Source organism: Sinocyclocheilus grahami, unplaced genomic scaffold (assembly GCF_001515645.1).
Source record: "Sinocyclocheilus grahami isolate Dianchi unplaced genomic scaffold, SAMN03320097.WGS_v1.1 scaffold1983.1, whole genome shotgun sequence".
Classification (NCBI taxonomy): Eukaryota; Metazoa; Chordata; class Actinopteri; order Cypriniformes; family Cyprinidae; genus Sinocyclocheilus; species Sinocyclocheilus grahami.
Genome location: NW_015507162.1, coordinates 62,221 through 83,544, shown reverse-complemented (window position 1 = coordinate 83,544; position 21,324 = coordinate 62,221). Strand labels below are relative to the sequence as shown.

Below are 21,324 nucleotides of genomic sequence, written 5' to 3'. Positions count from 1 at the left end.
TATATATATATAATAAAATAAATACAAATATTTTAATTGTTATAATTATATAGTAAATATTTTAGTTGTATAATAATAATAATAATAATAATTAAAAATAACAATACTAATACATATTTATATTTAGTTTATTTTTTTATTTTTATATATTTATTTACATACACACCTGATCTCTCTCTCCCTCTCTCTATGTATATATTAGTTATAATAATAATAATAATAATAGTAATAATAATAATACATATTTATATAGATTATATTTTAATTATATATATGTAGTTTATTTTTATATTTATGTTCATGTACATACCTATGTTATAATTATATAGAAAATATGTTAATAATATAGTAGTAATAATAATAGTAATAATAATAATAACAATAATATTTATACAAATTATTATTATTTATATTTATGTACGCATCTGCTCTGGATGGATGGATAGATAGATAGTAATAATGATGATAATAATAATAATAACAGCAATAACAACAACAATTTATATTTATATTTATATTTATATACGCACCTGCTCTGGTGTAAATTTCACACATTAACTTTTTTGCACGATTAAGAAAGAACCCTGCACAGTTATTAGTAAATGAGACCCAGTGTGAGCATAAATGTGTTTTTTGGCTTGCTCTCTGTTCTTCGTGCATGTTTCAGCATGATCGCTAATGGAAAGTGCAAGTCGCTGGTGGCGCCCAACAGCAGCAAACACTGACAGATTGTGCATTTATTGAAGTGGGCAGCTGTGTATGGCGCAAGGTCCTTGAACCTGCTGAGATGAGAGCTCTGGCCAAAGCGTACACAGGAAGGATTCAAACGTCGCCCCGCTCTGCCTGCCATTAACGCTCGGCCCAATTTCTAAGAGGCGCATCATGGTGCCTGTGCCTCGTGGCGGGGATTTTGATGATCGGGAGTGGGATGGTAAACCCAGATGGATTGTCGCTGAAGCCCCCATCCAAGACATCCCTTGAGATTAACCTCTTAGGTTAAGTAATTAAAGGGAAAATATATATTTGTTCAGATGGCCTGGGGCCAAGTCCTTGGGCAGCATTTCTATTTAATGTAGTGTTCTTTAGAGTGGACAGCCTCTATCTTGAGGTTTAGCTGCAAAGTACAAGGTTAAATGGAAAAGCATCCCTAAAAGTCCCTGGATACATGCAGTATCTTGAGCTTAAAGGCTTCCTATCATCCAGCCAGGAGTCTGTTAGCAATCCACGTGTTTGTTTGAAATGTCAAGATTGTTTAAAAGCTGAAAGCTTCTCTGAATTTTAACTGGAAGGTTTTTGAACTTTCATGCAAGGATACCAGAAATGCTTTTGAGTCTGAAAGATAATCAGATCCAACTGGTGAGGAGTCACTGAGGTATCCACCTTTGTCCATTTAAATCTACATCTCTGGAAAATTAGACTAGGCGTTCACTTCTTTGCTCGCTCTCCATCGCCTTTTTTCACGTCCTCTCGAATAAGTAAAGGCCAGAGTCAGTCAGGTGTGTCCTTGGGCAGAGCTCCTGGACTTAAAATGAATATAAAAGATAAAAGTGAGGTAATTTCCTGAACTGTGGATGTGCCTCACATTAGGAGGACAGCAAATCGATCTATCTATCTATCTTTACATCTCTCGTTTTATCTATCATTATGTTGTTATATCTGTTTTTAAATCTATCATTATAGCTGTCTGTTGTTACAGTATATCTATGAATTTCTTTGAAATTCAATTTGTTTTGATTCTACTTCTCTGCATTGAAGTTTGAATTGCAGTTCAACATCTTGTCTGCTGCTTTGGTTCTGATTCCTTGAATTGAATTGTAATTGAAAAGGCTTCTTCAGATCAGTTCTGAATGGCGCAGAACCCTGGTGAGTGTAACTGTATTTAGCACTCTAAAATAGGACCGACAATCAAATTCTGCTGCTTTGTGGCTGTATCCTGAATATTTTCAATGTTCATGCAGTACTGATGTATAAAACCTCTTTTTTTTTGGCATTCACTATTTATAAGGCAATATTCGGCAAATGCTCCTTAATACGGCCTTTGAATGCATATTTAAAGGCATGGGTTGTGCAAGGAATAAACTGAAATCAATTCAGGAAACTGTGTGGAGTGCCAGTCTTCAGGGTCTATGCCTTATTCTGTAATGTGTTGCATGAAGATGATCTTACCTCCCTTTTGTGCTATTTTCACATTAATTCACTATTCGTGACTTGTATTACGCCACCACTTCAAGAAATTGATGCTGTTTTCCCTTCTGCAAAGACAGCAGAGGAATCCCATCGAGTCTATGCACCCAACTAAGGGTACAGTGCTTTCTTTTCAATCAGATGTCAACCATTCTCTGCTGTAAAGTACAGATATTCAAATGCTGACATTTCTTTCTCTTTTTTTTTTCTTTCCTTGCTTTCAAGCACTTAAATTGCAAATAAAATATATTTATTTATTTTGGACCTAACAAACCTCCATTTTTAAATCTTTTTTGTTATACATATTAGGATTACCTGAATTAAGGTCATTGCACACAGTCTGAAATTCTCGTCCACAATTTTTGCACGTTAAAAAATAAATACGACCTCACGTTGTGTCAGTGACGTTCACTATGGGATGAAATTAGACTCAAAATGATTAATAGATGCACACACAATTATCCATGTACTGTAGAGTTAAGAATTAAGTAATGTGCAGCATTTTGTTCAAATAGAGACAATTGTGAATACAAATGGTACAGTTTGTATTAAAGTATCATAATTTGTGCATGTAGCGATTAAAATGTGCATTTGTGGATCAGGCGACACGCGTGCATTCATTCACGTCTCTTCTGAGTCGATTCTATTTGATTAATTTGAATTTTAAGACTTTCGTTCCGCCCTTTTAGCCTTGCCCAATCCACCACTAAATGGCACTAGCCACACTCACATGTGCGCATTGCATTGTGTACAGGTGTATGAATGTTACATTGTGTTTTCTTCGTTTCTTTTTGCTATTCTCCTCTGCCCGTAGAAATACAATAAAGATCACACAAAGATGAAGTAGACGATGCTGATTAGCCATCTCCGCACTGCAGTATGAGAGAAATGCACCTTTCATATAGGCCTACAGCATTGCATATGCTGCAGCCTTTTCATTATCCGAATAAAATAGTCAACCAAACATATAGATACACTATAGAATCTAGATACACTGGTTAATTAAAACAGCCCGTAGTACAATCCGTGCCGTTCAGCCTGAGCTCGGGCCAAACACATAGCCTATTTTCTCATGTGAGGAGGACGATTTTTCATGTGAAAAAGACCATGATATATATATATTTTTTTGGAAAGCGGGTTAAGTACAAAGCCTGGTTTACATAGGCCTAATAAATAATAGTCTGTAGCATTCAAATTCAAATAGCCAACATTGTGAATATGGAAACATTTGGATTCGTGCCAAATGAGAGAGTAAGAAAGAGGATTATAGGGCCAAACAATAATAAAAAAAAAAACATCTCCAGAATAATGTCGTTAGCCTATAATGCGAGATTAAACTAATTAAATATCCAGAAAAATGTAGAAATAAAATATTGAGAATAAAAATAATTAAATATCGAGAATAAAGTCATTCATCAGTCAACTTCATCTTTGCAGCCGACACTGACTCAGAAAACAGTTTAGTAATAAGTAGCCTATATAAAATATGTTATAGCTATTTATGCGATCCGCTTGAGCGCGGAATAGGCTATAGCTAATAAAATGCTCGTTTAGTAGCTATAGTTTAGTTTAAGTTAATTTAATAATTTAATTAAATATAAACGTGCGATTTAATGATGGCTTAAATGAGCGACTATGATAGCCCTTTTAATAATAATAATACAAGGAAGGAATAACTGACAACGTGCCGTTGAATTACAGAAAGAAAAAAAAACCAAGGTACCGTCACAAAGTTCTTGTTTGTTGCTGCACAATCATTTAATCCTGAATTCCACAGACTCAAATTGAAAGGCATTTGTTTGTGGTTAGTAAGGTACATGTATAAAATTTATGCAGGACTCAGTGTGCAAGGTCCTTTACTTTGAATTGAAATTAGTTCTAGTTTAAATTTGTGCAATTCTACCTTCTTTCTGCTACCATAATATCAAATCAGTTCAAATTCAGGAAATCAATTGGAGGTTGAAAGATGCTCACAATTCAGTTCTGAAAAGTGTACAACAATGTTTTATACCCTTACTTGCAAGATCTAATGTCATGTCTTTTTGTGCATCCATGTCGTTTGTTAAAGCTATTTTTATCCTACTTGAAGGTCACATCTCTGCTTGATTGAAGAAGCAGAGCATTATTTTTGCATTCTGTTTGCATTGGTTTGATAGTAATATGTGCTCTGTCACAGTCTCTTCCTGTGAAGATCACTGAACACCAGTCTATCCAGATGCAGCTCTGTATTACCATCAGTATTCTTGCAGTGCTCCTGACAGAGAATGTTTGGCCCCGAGAGGTCAGTGCTTCTAACAGCCCAATACAATTGAAAATTATTGCCTGTGCTGATTTGTAATCCGACAGGTCCCACATAGGCCAAGAGGCTTCGCAGACTGCTAATTTTCTATCTGGTGACAATCAGTTCCAGGTTCTTCGTTGAATGAGTAGCCGCCTCCTTCACATAAACCACCTGTGACATCTGGGCACGTTTGGAGTTTAAGTGTGTATCTCCAAATGGCTAGAGGAAATTTTGGAATGAACCTTCTTGACCTTGTTTAGTGTTCAGTGTTTGGCCACCTGCCCAGATAAAAGACATCTTGTGATGAGAATCCATTGCTTTCAACTGTTAAAAGAATATTCTAGGTTAACTACAACTCAGCTTATTTTGATTTGTCGTGCAGGTTCTAAAAACTAAAAATATAGAGTAATGCACTTACAATGGGACAAGTGATAACATTTATTATATTATGTTGAAAACAGTTGTGCTTCTTTATTTTTTGTAGTGTACATTTACTATTTATGGCTAGGATTGGGAATCGAAAATTGATTCTGATTCCAGAATCAGATACTTAAAGTCCCCATGAAATCAAAATGAAAGGTTTTTGGGTGTTAGTATCAATATGTTAGTCGTAAGTAGGGATGCACGATATATCGGCCAACATATCGGTTATCGACTTTCAAAAATAAAGAATAATCGGTTATCGTATCGGCCAAAATTTTCATATCGGTGCATCCCTAGGCGTAAGGTTATCTATAAGGCAGTGTGCTCCAAAACAGTGACAAAATTCGCATTTAGAAGATATAAGCATTCAAAGCTTGCAGTTCATCACTTCCGCCAAAACGGCTCAACGATTTTGTTGACGTCACATCATAATTCAGCTTCTCATCAAACTTTCTGTCCAATCAAATGCTCTCTAGAATCCGAAGCGCCCGCCCCCTACACTAAAATAGACGCTGAAGCCGCGGCTGAAATCGGTCACTTGTCCACAGAATTAGTATTTTCTGTACAGTGAATGGCACGTAGTGGACTATATAGGGGACAGGGAACGATTCCAACAGTGTAAATATGCTTTCCATTGAGGAAAAAAAGAAGTCTGGTATCGCGCTGTGTCACGCTAACGGCTGCTTGATATGTCACGCCCTGTCTTCCTGTTTCAGTTAAAATGACGTCAACACATAGGTCAGGGGACCTTATACTTGTCAAATTAAAATTTTGATTCTGCCTATCGATTCCTATGCACTTTTTTTTTCTTCATCTGGGAGGACCAACCTAGCAATCTGCCAAAACCTTGCTCGCTAATCTAAGCGCTCCAAACTTTGGCTACATTTGCGATCAGAAGCCAAAAAAGCGAAGTATAATATCTGTGATAGCTAAACATGTTGCAAGAGAGGTGTCACCACCAATATGACAAAGCACATTCATTTAATAGATCATTAAAGATCACGTACATGATTCAAACACCAACGTGATTCTATTCCTAAATCACAATGATTCGTCTGTTTCATTCCTCAACCTGTGATGTGTGCCATCAATGTTGTGATCACTTGGTTCATCCGTGCAGCGTACAATCACACCAGTGTGATTTGAACTTTTAAATCTGCGTTCGCGCTGCCATTGACCTAAAGAGAGCAGTTGTCATCTGTAATGAATGAAACAGTCTTTTCATTATTTCGGTGTTACAAACCGAGTGTCTATCAGACCTTACCTTGAGTGTCCTGTCCGATTTGACGTGACTCCTTGTGGTTTGTGTGCCATCGCAAGTGATGGTTCCTCGACATTTGTCTGTGAGGCCTGTAAAACTTTGATTTTGTCTTGTTTTACCCCTTTCACATACTTCCCCTGTTGATTGATTGCATTAAGCATTGCAAACATATTTTGCATTACATTTCCTGAAATGTTATGTTTAACCCTAATGTACTGTTAAAAAACAGGTGACTTCCTGTATCGTCTGGGTCAAATGGACCTGTATTGGATTACGATACGAAAAAAAACAACATACGATCAATAAACTTTTAATATCAACACTTTTCACACATGGCTTTAACTAATACAAATAACGAGTGGTAACTCATCTAATCTAACAAGGGAATGTACACACCACATGCATATACCAGATACAATTATAACTGATTAATTATAGTCTAAAATAAAGAAATGTCTGTATGTGTGTGTGTGTGATAGTTGGGGTGTGCGCGTGTTCGTGTGGATATTCACAGCTCTCTGTGGAATGTTTTTGATCAGAAGATTCCAGGATTCTCGTGGGGGCTGGTTCTAATCTTTTTGACGGCGAAGAACCATTTGGCAATTTACAACCCCTATACAAGTAACATCTCTGACCAGAACTGTAATTTATATGCAAATGTCAAAAGGCTAAAAGGGTCTTTTAAGCCATAAACAGTCCAACACTCCAGCATGATCCTACGCAGACGCTACACTGTATAGAGAGGTGAGCTTAAACCAGGGATTGAGCACTGTGTTTTTTCTATAACATTAATGTCCCATTGCCATCTGCCCTATGGTGTGTGGGTCCATGTGCTGCTGACAGTTTTACAGGAAATGAAAAGGTAAAACATGCCGTCACATGTGCCCCATGTTACAGAGATACTGAAATTTCTTCGTATCTTCCGAGTCCTTTGTCAGTTTTTTCCCCTAGGCCTTCCCTGACATCTCATTTGCACATCATTGTAATGTTTTTGTACATTCTGGGGTATGTAGAGTTTGGAGGATGATGCCCTTGCGACAGACTTCTTCCTGTAGTGGGACAGCAAAAAAAACGAGTGTCTATCAGACCTTACCTTGAGTGTCCTGTCCGATTTGACGTGACTCCTTGTGGTTTGTGTGCCATCGCAAGTGATGGTTCCTCGACATTTGTCTGTGAGGCCTGTAAAACTTTGATTTTGTCTTGTTTTACCCCTTTCACATACTTCCCCTGTTGATTGATTGCATTAAGCATTGCAAACATATTTTGCATTACATTTCCTGAAATGTTATGTTTAACCCTAATGTACTGTTAAAAAACAGGTGACTTCCTATATCGTCTGGGTCAAATGGACCTGTATTGGATTACGATACGAAAAAAAAACAACATACGATCAATAAACTTTTAATATCAACACTTTTCACACATTACAAAGAATGAATATCTGAATTTATGATTTATAAAAATGTTTTTAACTACTATTTTTGACTGGCTCTCCCCCACACCTGTGAGATGTTTGCGATTACACATTTTTTAATGATAATATCTTGGTCTAAACCTAAAGTAATCTTGACAAACTATATATCATTTGAAAGGTTTTGGACTCTAGTTTTCATATGTGGTGACTGTTTTCCAAAGAAATGACAGAGCAATAGATAAATAGCGATAAATTCTCCATTTGTGATATGGCGCCAAACACACTCTTATTCTATGCTTATGTTTTTATGTGTTTTAGAGATTGAATTCAAATCAAATATTAAAGTTACTGCCCAAACTATTTCTGAATAGGATGTCTACTTCATAAATATTTTGAAAATTATGGAAATATATGGTTCAGAACACTCAAAAAATAAATGGAAATCAAGAGTCCCTGTATATCATCTAGTGGAAAAGTTTGGTACTGCATCCACAAAATCAAACTTAAAAGTTCATTTTTGAGATGTCAACCTAAAATTTGGCAGAGAACTTGTTCAGATGATTGACGTTGATTTTCTTGAAGATTTGGAGGTAAACGTGTTTTGTAAAATCGCTATTTTATATAAAATATAAAAAATATATCTATTTTTTATATTTTCTTAAATTTAAACTTCTATAACTTTTTAAAAATTTACTTTTATAACTTTTTTTTTATAACAATTTTAGCTGGAAAAGTAGGGGGGATCGCTGCAGTGCTAAGGGAGCTAGAACTTAGCGCAGGACCGAGGTTGGTTGTTAAATTATTTAGCTCCCTCTTCTCTTTGTCAGGGGGATTAATATGCTAAACTTTTCTCCCCAGTCAGGTGCTTTCCCATTATATCTGGTTAGATTGAAATGGATGATCTGCAGTAATGCAGTGCAGCCTATTCCCTCACCACGTTAATATTCATGTTGTTATGATTAATATTACCCACTGGTTGGGTGCCACAAGCTCAAAGATTAGGGACAGAGAGCAGTGCTGCAATGTGTGCCACTAGCATTGGATGGTTCTGCTTCAGTGCCTGTAGGCAAACAGTTCATTGTTTTTGCCAGAATGATGACCTGTTGAAATAAATGCAATCCTGCTTTGTCTTATGTCCATGTTATCCATATTTGATGTGCAGTAATGACTTTATTTAGAAGCAAATGGAGATGAACTGCACTATAGATGTATGAAAAAAATCTACCACTAAAAATTGAAATCAATCATTTATAATTTCAATGTCAAATTAATGTTGTGTTAAGTGAATTTATTTAGGCATTACAACATAATACTCTTCATTATGAAATATGAATAAACTGAGAATTGTTGATGTTAAAGTTAATGTAAGAGTCTCTTTAGTTGATAAGACATGAGATGAATGTGTAAGATGAATATGTATTCTAGATAGATAAATTAAATACATATAATTTTAAAAATAAATTATGACTCTTATTCTAAGATGTTACTGTAAACACACGTATAATGTTTCTGTTTCAAATAAATTCAGTTCTTTTGAAATTTCTATTCATCAAATAATCCTGAAAAAATGTAATACAAACATTATTACTGCACAATTATTAAGCAGCACAACTGTTTTCAGCATTGATAATAATATGAAATGTTTCTTGAGCAGCAAAATCAGCATATTAGAATGATTTCTAAAGGATCATGTGACACTGAAGACTGGAGTAATGGCTGCTAAAAATCCAGCTTTGCCATCACAGGAAGAAATTACATTTGAATATATATTAAAATAGAAATTAGTTATTTTAAATTGTAATAATATTGCAGAATATAAAATTGTTATTGTATTTTCGATCAAATAAATGCAGCCTTAGTGAGGCTTCTTTCAAAAATATTAAAAAACTTTACTAATCCCAAATCCAACAACCAAATAGATGATTAGTTAGGTCTAGATTGTTTTTTTTAAATGTTTTTTTTATTTTATTTTACTATTGATATTTTTTCAGCTGTGCTTTAATTAGCATGCTGACAGTGTATTGTGCTTTATCTGTTAGACAGTTTGCATGGTGAAACCTTCTCAGAGAATTTGCCTGTGGTTAGACGAAAGCAGTTACACTTCAACATGAAATATAAAGTGTAATTCAAGATGAATGTTTCATGCAGCATTTTTAAAACAATACAGCGAACCAAAGCAGCCATAATCTCACCAGGAGCTGTAATTGCTGTCACTGAAATGTTGACATTTCACTTTCACATTTACTGGCCCTCGTTTCCACAGCATGTTGTGTATTTAACCAGTATGCTCTCAGTGCTTTAGTTCACTACAGGTGCCCAGAATTAACGAAGATGCACAATGTGGTTTGTGAGGGGGGACAAATTGGATTTATTTTCTTTTGTCTGCTTCATTTGTATTAATTAGAACTCTTTGGGATTATTAGGAGGAGTTTAGTGTGTAAAAGAGATCTATGCTGCGAGTAACCTATATACCAAAGTGTCTGCCGTGGTCATGATTGTCTGATTTTTTTTCTTTTTTGGTTTCACGTTTTGAATCATGCTAATGAATCATGTTATCACCTCAAAAAAGCATTCAGCCATGCGAGTCTTGGTCAGGAGTTATTTTGGGTTTACTGGGCCTGTCTTCAGAGACGTCCATTAGCTGTAGATATCCCCCTCCAACCTAAAATAGCTTTATAGCCCCTGTAAGTGTCTGCTCCTCACCTCCTTCTCATGAATTCTTAATGCCTAGCGGTGTTATCCTACCGCATATTAGAGGTTCTTCACTTGCTCACAATCTGCCAAACAAACACAATATGGAGGTATTTACCATCAGTGCAGGGGGGAGAGTGGCAAAATCAAGACGACTGCATATTCACTGTTCTATCTATCTGTCCGTCCGTCCGTCCGTCCCGTTTAAGACCCAATATTTAAAAGGCATTAAGATATCTTTAAAACTTCTTGAGTTACAGGCATACACACTTTGGAGAAAAAACTTGAAAAGTGCTTTTACCCCATTTTGAATGGTCACCATTGGCATATAATGCAACAAAGATTACTAAAGTCAACAGATTTTACTAACAGACCTACTTATCTCTGTGTAAAAATAACATTATGATGCTGCGATTTTTCTGAAGTCATTTTTACACCCCTGTAATTTGGCTCTGAATGTCAGGTGAAAATTTTGACCCCCCCCCTCTACAAAATAGTGGATTACTCAGTAAATATTCATCCACGACATTTAATATTTTGGCTTTCATTACCATACATATTTCTTCAGAAAAAAATATTAGCAAAATCAGAAATTTGAGCCGGGGGACCTCTGGTTGAGTTGACATGGAATGACCCTCTGTCAATCTATCATTTTAACATTTTATTGTTCTAGTGTTAATTTTATTGTTCTAGTGATTACTTCTTTAATTGATTACGTCTTTAATTGATTTTTCCGTACATTTCTGCCATATGTACGTTAACTGACAGTCACCACTGATAAGCTACCACTAAATATTGTAGAAACTTAATTTGCTGTAAAGTTGCTTTGCAACGATTTGTATCGTGAAAAGCGCTATACAAATACACGAATTGAATTGAATTGAATTGAATTAATCCTAGTGCTAATGGTCTATTGATTGTTCTGTTGTTCTATCTGACTATCTATCGTTTTCTCTGTCATCTGTTATTCAGTTGTTCCATCTATCTGTACATCCATATTGTAATTACTTATTATTGCTGTTATTTATGTTTTATTTATCTTAAAGTTTTTTTTGAGTTTGTCAAAAAATAAAAAAGTTGTAAAGAACATACTGTAGATATAAATTCAAATTGTATTTATTTATGCATTTATGCATTTTGTTGCAATCCAAGTGGCTGAAACCAATAACTGATTATGTAGAAAACTATGAATACCAGTAAAAATATTGATCGTATTAATTTTCTCTAGCAGTGATACACATGGGCAAGCCGCATGATTTGCTGTATCACTCGTGTCCATTACATAAACGGACTCAAAACCCAAGTATATGCTACAGAAACAGGGATGTTTGCCTTGGCAAACACCAAACAGACATTCCTGACAGATACAATTTAAACTGTTATTGTATTTCTAATAGCAGCAAATTGATTCCGGGTGCCTTGGATTGGTCCAGAGTTTGATGCATGTGGTTTGCCTTGAGAACACAAGATACAAGAGGATACAGGATGGGTTGAGCCTCTTGAAAGCTTTACACAAATACTCAAAACCATGAGAAATTCTTTAATCACGCAAAACTGTGCAGAAATATAACAAAACTGAGAGAAGGTAAATTGTAGCGAGAGTGTGTGAGAGTGCAGAGTTTATCTGTATGAGCAGCTTTGATCCACTGAACTCACGGATAAGAGCCATATGACCGAATCCCTCACAGTAATCCAGAAAAAGTGCAAAAATCATAAAATTAAGTTTTGAAAAGCACACGAACAGCTGGCAAAATCAGCCGCGGGGCTCATGAAGCAATAACAATAACTGTTTTCATCCCATTATGTTTTTATTTTGAAATGTTGTTGCTGCTCTGTTTTCCTCCTCGCCTGCTGTTAAAAAACATTTGTGTTTTACCCGACAGAAAGGCACTCTGCTGTCCTCTTCACACATCCATCTTATAAAATCGTTTAAAGTAAACAAACAAAAACAAACTAACACTCTTATACTGTTTTCAACAGAGATTTAGATTTAACAAATGTGTTGTAAGCAGGGAGTAATCATATGTATTACATTTAAAAAAATATTTGTCAAAATTATAAATATTTTTTATATTAGAATATTAGTGTATGTATATATATATATATATATATATATATATATATATATTAATATATTATATATATATATTTTAATATATAATTTTTTATATATGAAATATTAGTATTTTCGAAACTGCTTCCTGCTTTTCATTCCTTTTATAAATTATTATAATAATAAAAGATTTTTTAAAAATTGTAACCTATAATTCGATTTTTTTTAAACAATCTTGACATTTTTAACTTTTTGACACGCCAAATTTTATTCATAATAAAAAAAAATTCATAATAGGGGAGGCATAGGTCGTCATGTGTACAAACTGCATTTTTTATGTTTTTTAATACATCTGGTCACAAAATGAGTGCTATGTCATTGACCCTTTGACATCTAAACACATCATGCATAATGTGCTGTATTTAATGTGGATCCTGGTTGTTGAGAGTGCTCCAGGTGTGTAACTGTCCATCTTTTCTCTTTCACAGCTCTGTATTCCATCATTCTGTTCTGCGTCTTCCTCTGGATCCCCTTTGTGTATTTCTACTACGAGGAGAAAGATGAAGACAACAGCAACAAGTGCTTGGTAAATCTCACACTCCTTCCTGTTTTTCCAGTACACCCATGCGTTCTGAAACAGATTGCCTTTTCAGCCTTACAGGGATAATTTACACACACAGTGAAAAACTAGGTGGGAAAAGAGCTACGTTAAGCTATTTGTACTCAATAAATAGTGTGTACTATACTAGGATGTAAAGCAAGGCTTGCTGTCTGCGGTTAGAAGAGTTAGCATTAATCATACAAATGCCCTTGAGGTATTGCTAAGTGATATTTGCCTGATTACAGTTATGGCAGTTCATTTATAATAAGCCAGTGAGTTCACCTAGACTCCATCTGCAAGAGATTTGACTGCATTGAGGTAATAAAGTGACGAAAACACATCCTACTCACTATATTGCTGCTCACTTCAAATGTCAAATATTTCTCTCAAAGGACGCCACAGTGATGTGCAAAATTGCATGCTGAGGAGCTTCCTCCATCTTGTAGAAGTTATTAAGATCTCTTTCCAAACTTTCCACTCCTTCTTCTCCTTTCAAACACTTAGAAGTGGCTTCGTTCCAGAACTATTGAGCCTCCTACATAGGCAGCATTTTCAAAGCATCATAGGTACTGTCCTGAAAGGGAGGAAGGATGATTATGCTGCCTTTTTTTTTTGCTTAGTTTTGACCAGAATTGCATATGTCCTTCATGGATAATGCAAACCTATAATGCATTGTGACATGCTTTGGGGAAAAAAAAATCCATCCAAGATAATGGTTGAAGCAAGAGAGTTTATTTTATTTTAAGTTTCACTTTTTTGATTTGTGTTCATTCCTTTTAATCTGTCATGTATAATTGTACTAGTGTGTACTATACAATTATTACTTTTTTTATTATTTACATTTATAGATAATATAATATATATATAGAGTCTAACTAATATTTGCTTGAATTGATTCTTGCTATAATTGAACCCCACTGTAATTTTGTAATTGCATTTGGTTGCCTTTGGCATGCTCAATGGAAAAATAAGGATTTTTATTTAATATGTGCCTGTTAGTAATTTGATCCCTACTGTTTATCTTTATACATGACGTTTTATATTATATTATATTTATTAGATTATATATTAATGTATAGGAATAAAAATAAAAAGTTAAAAAAAGTTTTAAAAATGAGTCTAATTAAATGTACTGTTTCACCCAATATTTGATTTATTTATTTATACTGTTTGTACACTTTTTTTTGTGCATTTTTGCTTATTTTACTATGTTAGTTACATTTATTTGAGTATCACATTTTTAGTTTTGCAAACAAGCTAATGCCAAACTAATGAACTCAATTACTAGTTGAATCTCTCATGCACTTAATGTTATCACTGCTGTTTGTAAGCTGCACAAAGTTGCTCATTTAATATAGAATGTTCCAAATTGGTCACTTGTAAAGTTCCATTTCAGTTAGGACACTGCATTAGCTCAGGTTTTGGAACAGAGCCACAATGTCTGCATCAGAGAATGAACTAGGGACACTGTGTTCCTGACTGTTAAGTGCTGCAAATATGTAATGAAGCGTAATTTATCATGGATTGATGACTTGATGAATACAGTTTGATATACCTGTTTTTTTATTCTCTCATTACAGCAAGTGAAAAATGCACTGAAGTATACAATAGGATTTGTGATTGTGTGTTCAGCGCTGCTTTTGATTGGGTAAGTGCAATTTGTGGGATTATAGTATTCTCTCTGTGTGTGTGTGTGTGTGTGTGTGTGTGTGTGTCCATGTGTGTGTGGAGTGGTCGATGTGAGCATTATTATATCATTCACTCATCATCTTTAACCTCCATCGGGGGTACAGCAGGTGTGAGAATACTGGGAAATTGTTGGACAGAATGCTGATAATAACTGGTATTTGATGATTTTGTACTAAGATTACCTTTGTGGAATTGGAGAACAAACTGTAGCTATAATCTGAGTAGCCATTATTAGTTTAGTAGAGCGATATCTCTACTGGGCGCACATCAAATGCTGATAATATTACATTTCTGGGGGATTTCTGCATAATTTGGAATACAAAGGGCTCTAGCCAAATTATGAATGATTGTCAATAAACTTAGATCGGAACCAGTAATTTGAACAATTTTGAATCAGTAGTTTCTGCTAACAGACTAAAATCAATATATTCCAAAGTAAATAAGATACACAGTTTATTTCCAGAGAGCTCAAAATCTACTGCAGGACATCAAATTAATGTTAACATAAACTCAAAATTAAGCCTATTTATACTTGTTCCTGATCTTATTGTGCATGATTCCTGAGTGCAGGTTATTCCAAATATAAATATTAGTCTTTGTGGTCTTTTCTTGCTCCACTTCTCAACTATCTCCATTCTGGTACACTACTATTCAAGTTCCATCCATCCATCCATCCATCCATATATATATACAGTGTATATATATATATATATATATATATATATATATATATATACGTAAGCATCAAAACAATGCCCTACCGTATTGCATCAAAGCAGTCAATCCGACACAGTCAAGAATAACTTAGAGGTTGCCACCGTTTAATAAACTGTGGACTAGCTTTGGCTGTTGCTGCTGACTTGAATGGTGATGCTTCCCGTTTGTCAGTTGATGGCCTTTGATTTTTAACCAGAAATGTGCACGCTGCTTTTCTGATGTTCACTGAAGTTTTCCGTGTCTTTTAGGGCTGTGCAATTAATCGCATGCGATTGTCATGCACATCTCGTCAGTAAAGCTGGTTCCGTGCTTAGTAGTAAATCGCCATCACCTGCTTTCAGATGGAGCGGCATTTAACACACAGAGCCGTAGTTCACTTACAAGCGAGGCAATATCGCGTTCATAATCGAATGCGATTCATCTGCGACTATGAACGCGATATTGCCTAATTGTCAGTGAACTACGGCTTTGTATAGTAAATGCCGCTCCATCTAAAAGCAGGTGATGGCGATTTACTACTAATCACAGAACCGGCTTTACTGACGAGATTAATTGTGCAGCCCTAGTGTCTTTTTCCCGTGTCATTTGAAATGTTTCAGTTTTGAATCTTTGTTACCGAAGGAGAGATTGTGTATTTCACTTAGGGGTGTACTCACTTTTGTGGCCAGCGGTTTAGACATTAATGTCGGTGTGTTGAGTTATTTTGAGGGGACAGCAAATTTACACTGTTATACAAGCTGTACACTCACTACTTTACATTGTAGCAAAGTGTAATTTCTTCAGTGTTGTCACATGAAAAAATATAATAAAATATTTAAAAAAATGTGAGGGGTGTACTCAATTCTGTGAGATACTGTAAATACAAGAAATGTGACACCAAAGACTGGAATAATGGCTGCTGAAATTTCTGTTTTCCATCACAGGAAATACATTTTAAATTTAAATCATATTTCACAATATTACTGTTTTATTGTATTGTTGATCAAATAAATGCAGCTTAAGTGAGCATAAGAGACCTTCAAAAACATAAATAAATAAATAAATAAAAATCGCATCAACCCAAAACCACCCGCATTTTTATGATTCAGACGATTCTTGATAGATGTCTTGATGTTTTTTCTCATTGTATATCCTGTAATTTGTCAGATTACAGACGTAAAATAGAAGCTTTATGCTGACAAAAGTAATTATTTGTAGTTAATAAGCAATACTTTTTATTGCTGAAACATTGGAATAAAGACTATATTTGGTATCACTTTGAAATAGCATGTCTTTGGTATAGTTTTTGCACAATGAACCAAAGGTGGTGCTGTAAATAACAAGCTCCGAAGGCAAAGTCAAATTATCTAGCATCTCTAAACTTGGCAATTTTCAAGACCTTGTAAGAATTTTTTTTTTATCAAGCCGTGTTACAATTGTTAACCGAACTAAAAACCAACATGCAGTCTAAATGTTTATAGTTACATGGCATGGCTTTGTCGCGTTTAACCTCGAGTTTATATTTTTTGTTCTCAGCAGTGCTCGTGCAGCATAAACATAATGGATTTTCTTTGCCGCTGCAAGAATAACACGTCTGCTCACCAGGTGGCTCTCAACCATTAAATAGTGTTCCTGTGGGGCAGGATACCTTCATCACACCTTCATGTCGTATAGACCCAGTGGGATGGGTTACTTTGATCACAGAATGGGAAGAGGGACATGCCGTGGACCAAATTTAAAAGTGGGGATGGCACTTCGGACAGAAGCAATTTGGTGTTCATTTTACCTTTTGAACCAGTGCAGTATTTTACCAAGAGTATTGTGTCTCAGGGTTCCTGATGTGGGAGGACGTGTTGGCTTTGTGAGACGCAGAGTCCCTGTGTTTGGGATTGTTCATTTGGAGAGTGACTTCTTTTTGTTTGCCTATTTTGATTGGTCTGTGCTAAGGATGGGACTTATAAATGGAGAGCTGACCCTTCCCAGCCTCTGTAGTCCCATTCAATCTCTCGTACCCGTCGAAATGTCTGGAGAGCTCTAAGTGCACTCTATCAATGCCATACTTGGTCTAAGCTCCAGACACATGGGCCCTGTCCCAAATGGACGTCTTTATGTGGACCTGCATTCACGTGGCCTTTCTCTACTGCGTGTCTGTGAAGTCCACGAGACCACAAAGTGTCCCATTTGTTATTTTAGGTTTCAAAAGATTGCTCATGAGGACATCCGTGACAGATCCTTAGTCAACGGATCGTATTTGGGCTATTAGCCTGCAATTAGCCACCAATCGTTGCTTACAAATTTGGCTGTGCGTTTTTAATTTAGTTTCTAATGCGATATCATTTAAATGGCAGAGTGAAAGTTAACTATATACAGTAAGTTTGGCCGACATAGGATTTTGGACCTTAATTGATGATGAAAAACGACAGGGAAAGTGGATACAAAGGTCATATACGTGTAAAGTCTTTGAGCTTGTGTACCTTTGCATAAACCCTCACGGAATCCTTGGTCGATTTATTTAACTGCGTCCTGCTGTGCGTATAGTTTACAACGTAATTTACTGACACCCCTAAAAGATGACATTTTCATGCACGACGCAGCTTTTCTGAAGTGACACGTCAATTGAACTCGCTCAGATTATGCCAGTGATGCTGAATGATGTGGCTGCATTTAAAATCAAAGTGACCCTATTTTGTGGCCATTCGCATCTGTTGTGATTTGAATGTGGCCCTTTTGGCTTCTGAAGTTGCTGATTGGATGTTAACCGTAGATATTATGTGTGTCCTTTAGGGCTGCATGATTATTTTGTCTCATATTGTGACATTTAACATCCAATATTGTTGCTTAGATGTTCAGACAAACAAACAGGATGAATGAAACAGGATGAATAGACCCAATGAATGGTATTTATTTTATAATATAAATATAAGGGTGAACATGCAGTTTATTATTATTAATGCTAAAATGTCTTATAAGTACCTCAATAATAATAATAATAATAAACAGCATGTGCACACTTTATTACATTATATATATTTTGATTATTTTGATTAGCTGTGCAGCCCTAATGATTTTTTTATTCATTAGTGTCAGACATTTAATAGTCATTACATTTTTCCTAATTTATATGTTCTTATTAATTTTTGCCTTTTTGAATTGCATATTTGCGCCATTAACCTGGTTTGTTATTGGCAACTGTATTTTATTTTTTTTATTTTGTATTTATTTATTGATTAATTTTTGGGGGATAAGCAGTGGTCGGAAAGAGTCGTACTGTATATATAAGAAGTGTTGGGGAAAGTTATTTTTTAAAAGTAATGCATTATAATGTTGCATCACAACATTAAAAAGTTACTAATTGTGTTACTTAGTTACTTTTTATAGAAAGTAATGCATTACATTACTTTTGCATTACTTTTTGTCATCTGAGTTGGGCTTGCTTATTAATTTCCTGCTTATAAATTTTTTGGCAACTGTAAAGGCCCTTTCATACTAAAAGTGAAATTAATAAGCCTCAGGCTGAATGAAGTGCCTCTGCCTTTGCTTCTCACTCTAAATTTCTCTCAAAACGGGGACAGTAGAGGTAACGTGCATTACTTATTTGAAAAAAGTAACAGATATTTTCTTGTTGAAAAAGTTATGCGTTGCTTTTCTAGTTACTTGTAAAAATTAATCTGATTACAAAACTCTCATTACTTGTAATGTGTTACCCCCCAATACTGTATGTCAGTTATAATTTCTGGACATACCAATTATAGAGTTTATACAGACTAAAACTGAACCTTATGGTTAAAACATGGGATTTTTTTTTAGACCAGCTGTAGCCTGAGGTATTTGCTTATGCAACCTCACCTTGTGAGTGATGTTCTCCTCATTGGAGATGACTGGCTTTCTTCGTGTTGCAGATATTTACTCAGAATGTGAGCATACTGTATCCTCAGTTGCTTTTAAAGCTTGCGGCGGTACATCACATGAGCTGTATACAAGGATCTCTACATGATAGTTCACAGTAAACACACTCGTGCCGTCAGCCACAGACATACATATATGCAAGACAACAATTTTCCTTTTGGGTAAAGGTGCTCCACTTAAAGTTGTACAATACATTTGGAAGAAATGTTTTTAAATGATTTATTACTCACATAAGATAAAAATTCCTACTTTTTCTTCAGTGGCCTAGAAAAAGATATATTCAACATTAAGGTGGTCACCCCCCCATGTTAATCGGAATGTTACTCCAGATACATTAATAAAAAATTAATAAAATGATATCCCTTTAAATTTTATAAAACAAATAAATATTATTTTTAACTGTAGACATTAAATATATTTCTGTTTAATTTATATAATACATTGTATAGCAAAACTTTTTTATCTTGATGCTTTGCTTTCATAATAAATTATGTATTTTAGTGATATTTTCAAATGTAACTTTTATTGGATGTGCCACCACAACTCTTAAGCTGACCAATACAAACAGATGGTTTAGAAACCAAAATATATTTGAATTTGTATATTCATGTGTTCATGTATTTGCCTTATAAAATGCATATTATGCTATTGTAATTTGATCACTTGTTTGTTTAATTGAAGAGATTGTGTTTGCTGTTTGGCCATAAATGTGTCTTTTTTTCTTTTTTTTTTGGAGTAACACTAACAACCATGTTATGTTGCAGTGTGTATGTAGCCACTGAGTGTCAGAGATTTATTAGAAAGATATTGGAATGATTTCTGAAAGATCATGTGACACTGAAGACTAGACTAGAAATTCAGTTTTGCCTTCACAGTAATAAATTACATTTTAAAATAGATTAAAATAGAGAACAATTTTTTTTGTAATGATATTTTACAATAAAACTGTGTTACTGTATTTTTGATCAAATAAATGCAGCCTAGATAAGCATATTTAAAAAAAATCCCCCGACAATTTGAACTCTTACCAATTCCAAACTTTTAAACAGTAGGATATAAATCATGACATTATGATTGAGAAATTTTGAACTTCTGTTGCAGGACATTTGTTCCGTTGGAATCTCCGCCAAACCGGAACTCCACTCAGTGGGAGAAGGTGCAGTATCTATTCGAGGAGCTGGGCAGCAGCCGTAAGTACCATAAAGGCCTCTTTAAGTGAAATTGCAGCTCAGTTTTACTGACGCTTGCAAAGAAAACTGCAAAAAGAGCCTTGTTGAAGCCTTCCGGGGCCACAACACCAAAACGACAGTTGCTTTTTAGAAAACGACGGATGCTGCCGAGCCACGAGCAGAGGTGATGTGTGGGTTTGGCAGCCCTGACATTTAGCCTCGTCAATGTCAACAGACCTCATTGTGCTACCTAAATTTGCTGTCTTGAAAAAAAAGAAAAGACCTGGCTGCTTTTGACATGTCATTCAGGTCTTCCATCAGGGATGTAGAATATGGTCATGCAGAATATATTCAATTCAATTCAATTCAAGTTTATATGTATAGCGCTTTTCACGATACAAATCGTTGCAAAGCAACTTTACAGAAAATCAGCCTAGATAAGCATATTTAAAAAAAATCCCCCGACAATTTGAACTCTTACCAATTCCAAACTTTTAAACAGTAGGATATAAATCATGACATTATGATTGAGAAATTTTGAACTTCTGTTGCAGGACATTTGTTCCGTTGGAATCTCCGCCAAACCGGAACTCCACTCAGTGGGAGAAGGTGCAGTATCTATTCGAGGAGCTGGGCAGCAGCCGTAAGTACCATAAAGGCCTCTTTAAGTGAAATTGCAGCTCAGTTTTACTGACGCTTGCAAAGAAAACTGCAAAAACAGCCTTGTTGAAGCCTTCCGGGGCCACAACACCAAAACGACAGTTGCTTTTTAGAAAACGACGGATGCTGCCGAGCCACGAGCAGAGGTGATGTGTGGGTTTGGCAGCCCTGACATTTAGCCTCGTCAATGTCAACAGACCTCATTGTGCTACCTAAATTTGCTGTCTTGAAAAAAAAGAAAAGACCTGGCAGCTTTTGACATGTCATTCAGGTCTTCCATCAGGGATGTAGAATAT

General features: G+C 35.3%; 1 protein-coding gene across 1 annotated transcript in view; it reads left to right on the top strand.

The window, feature by feature from the left end:
* The window catches only part of LOC107573609 (probable lysosomal cobalamin transporter), a 90,785-nt gene that overhangs the window by 16,852 nt on the left and 52,609 nt on the right, over window positions 1–21,324 (top strand). The window contains exons 4-6 of the mRNA XM_016260038.1: window positions 12,796–12,893; window positions 14,489–14,556; window positions 20,301–20,389. Of these exons, the coding sequence (XP_016115524.1) occupies window positions 12,796–12,893; window positions 14,489–14,556; window positions 20,301–20,389 (255 nt within the window). The remainder of the gene's footprint in view (window positions 1–12,795; window positions 12,894–14,488; window positions 14,557–20,300; window positions 20,390–21,324) is intronic.